This window comes from Plectropomus leopardus, unplaced genomic scaffold (assembly GCF_008729295.1).
Source record: "Plectropomus leopardus isolate mb unplaced genomic scaffold, YSFRI_Pleo_2.0 unplaced_scaffold3045, whole genome shotgun sequence".
NCBI classification, from domain to species: domain Eukaryota; kingdom Metazoa; phylum Chordata; class Actinopteri; order Perciformes; family Serranidae; genus Plectropomus; species Plectropomus leopardus.
Genome location: NW_024633209.1, coordinates 1 through 2,067, shown reverse-complemented (window position 1 = coordinate 2,067; position 2,067 = coordinate 1). Strand labels below are relative to the sequence as shown.

The following is a 2,067-nucleotide window of genomic DNA, read 5'->3' as shown; positions in this document are numbered from 1 at the left end:
TGTGTGTGTGTGTGTGTGTGTGTGTGTGTGTGTGTGTGTGTGTGTGTAGATGCTGTTTGTTGTGATCGACGTGACAGCAGCTCTGTCTCATGTGCTGAAATACTTCGGCGTTTCCGAGAACGACGCCCCCACCGCACGCATCATCGACATGGACACAGAAAAGAAGTTCACCATCGCTGCAGGAGATCTCACCACAGATTCACTCAGACAGTTGTGCCAGGAGGTAGTGGACGGCACTGCCAAGGTAACAAACACACACACACGCACACACACACACACACACACACACACACACACACACACACACACACACACACACACACGTTTCAGTCATGCAGCAGCATTAAACCCAATAACTAATACTAGTTTTGTGTTCCAGCCCTACTATCGGTCTGAGGAGATCCCAGAGGATTGGAATAAAGGACCAGTCAAAGTCCTGGTGGGGAAGAACTTTGAGTCCGTTGCTCTGGACCCAACAAAAAACGTCTTTGTGGAGTTCTGTAAGTCTGTTTGTCTGCCTGCTCCAGTCTGCACTAAAAAACTCAAACTAGAGTTTTGCAACATCAAGTCACAACCAGTGAGCTCATGCTGCAGTGTGTGTGTGTGTGTGTGTGTGTGTGTGTGTGTGTGTGTGTGTGTGTGTGTGTGTGTGTGTGTGTGTGTGTGTGTGTGGTGTGTGTGTGTGTGTGTGTATAGATGCTCCATGGTGTGGACACTGTAAGGAGCTGGCTCCTATCTGGGAACAGCTGGCCGAAAAGTACGCTGACAAAGATGACATCATCATAGCCAAGATGGACTCCACGGCCAACGAGGTCGATTCTGTCACCGTTCAAGGATTCCCAACGCTTAAATACTTCCCAGCTGGTGGCAAAGAGGTGAGCATACTAACTACCAAACATGTTTTGTGAAGACCTTTTCATTTCTTCTCTTCCTGATGTCCATCATATCGTCTCTTTGTCTGTGTCTCTTCCTCCCAGGTGGTCGACTACATTGGAAACAGGGATCTGGAGACTTTTTCTAAGTTCCTGGATAATGGAGGAGTGTTGCCTAAAGAGGAAAATGATGATGAGGAAGATGAGGAGGCTGATGAAGAGGTTTGTATTTTCATTGCTACACCTAGTATTTTTCCCGTAACTCTTGGTATACTCCATTCACCAGTTTTCCATTTAATTTTTCTCTCCCACAGGAGGCCGACGAGTCAGCAGAGGTACCGACCAACTCAACATCTAAAGATGAGCTGTAATGTCACTTTGGTTTTAGGCCAATCAGGATCAACCTAGCATCTTCCAATTTTTCTTAATAAAAAAAAAATTTGGGTTACACACATAAAGATGTGCTCATGACTATTTCAAATAAATTGCAAACATTTTTAGTCATTTAAAATTCAAAACCTGATTTTCTACAACACAATATTCACTTACATTTGATTTTTTAAATGTCTCGTGAATTTATTTCAAGAAACTTCTTTGAACAAGTCAGGTAAATAGTTAAATTTGATTCTTTCTGACTTTTGTGATGAGAAATAGAAATGACACATGAACAGGTTTACATGTTATGAATCAGTATGTTTATGAGAAGCATCTATATGTTGTAAACATCAGTAGAGCACTCTGGTTTGAATTTTTCATTTTGCTACACAGATGTTTCGGGCAAGACACCTATCTTCAGCGTGTATATTGGCAATGTCAGAAACACGGTACACAGGCGGGGTTAATTCTAAGTAACCTCAACCAGCACCAGTACATCCCAGCAGGGGGAGCCAAAACTTAAATTAACCCCTTCTGTATACTTTGTCTATAACTTTGCCAGTTCAAATTAGAGCGCTGTCCTGGGCTTTACTTCATTGTTACTTACATTGAGGATCCAGCACCCAGTCTGAAAAGTTTCATCGTTAGTGAGCATCTTGTGTCTAATTTTATTTTTTATCTAGCATCTATATGTGGAAAGATCAGCCTCTCCAATAATCTTCATAAAACCCAACCTTCGCACACAGACACACAAACACACATGCGCACACACGCACACACAAACCCCTAACAGCAACTAAGCTATCAGCAACCTGCAACC

At 42.9% G+C, this 2,067-nt stretch overlaps 1 protein-coding gene across 1 annotated transcript; it reads left to right on the top strand.

The window, feature by feature from the left end:
* The first annotated feature begins 49 nt into the window (after window positions 1-49).
* Window positions 50-1,330, top strand: LOC121938614 (protein disulfide-isomerase A2-like). The gene is made up of 5 exons (XM_042481824.1): window positions 50-244; window positions 380-500; window positions 697-875; window positions 978-1,094; window positions 1,187-1,330. The coding sequence occupies exons 1-5, from the start codon at window positions 50-52 to the stop codon at window positions 1,241-1,243; spliced, it is 669 nt and encodes a 222-aa protein (XP_042337758.1). The 3' UTR covers window positions 1,244-1,330.
* The last annotated feature ends 737 nt before the right edge of the window (window positions 1,331-2,067 follow it).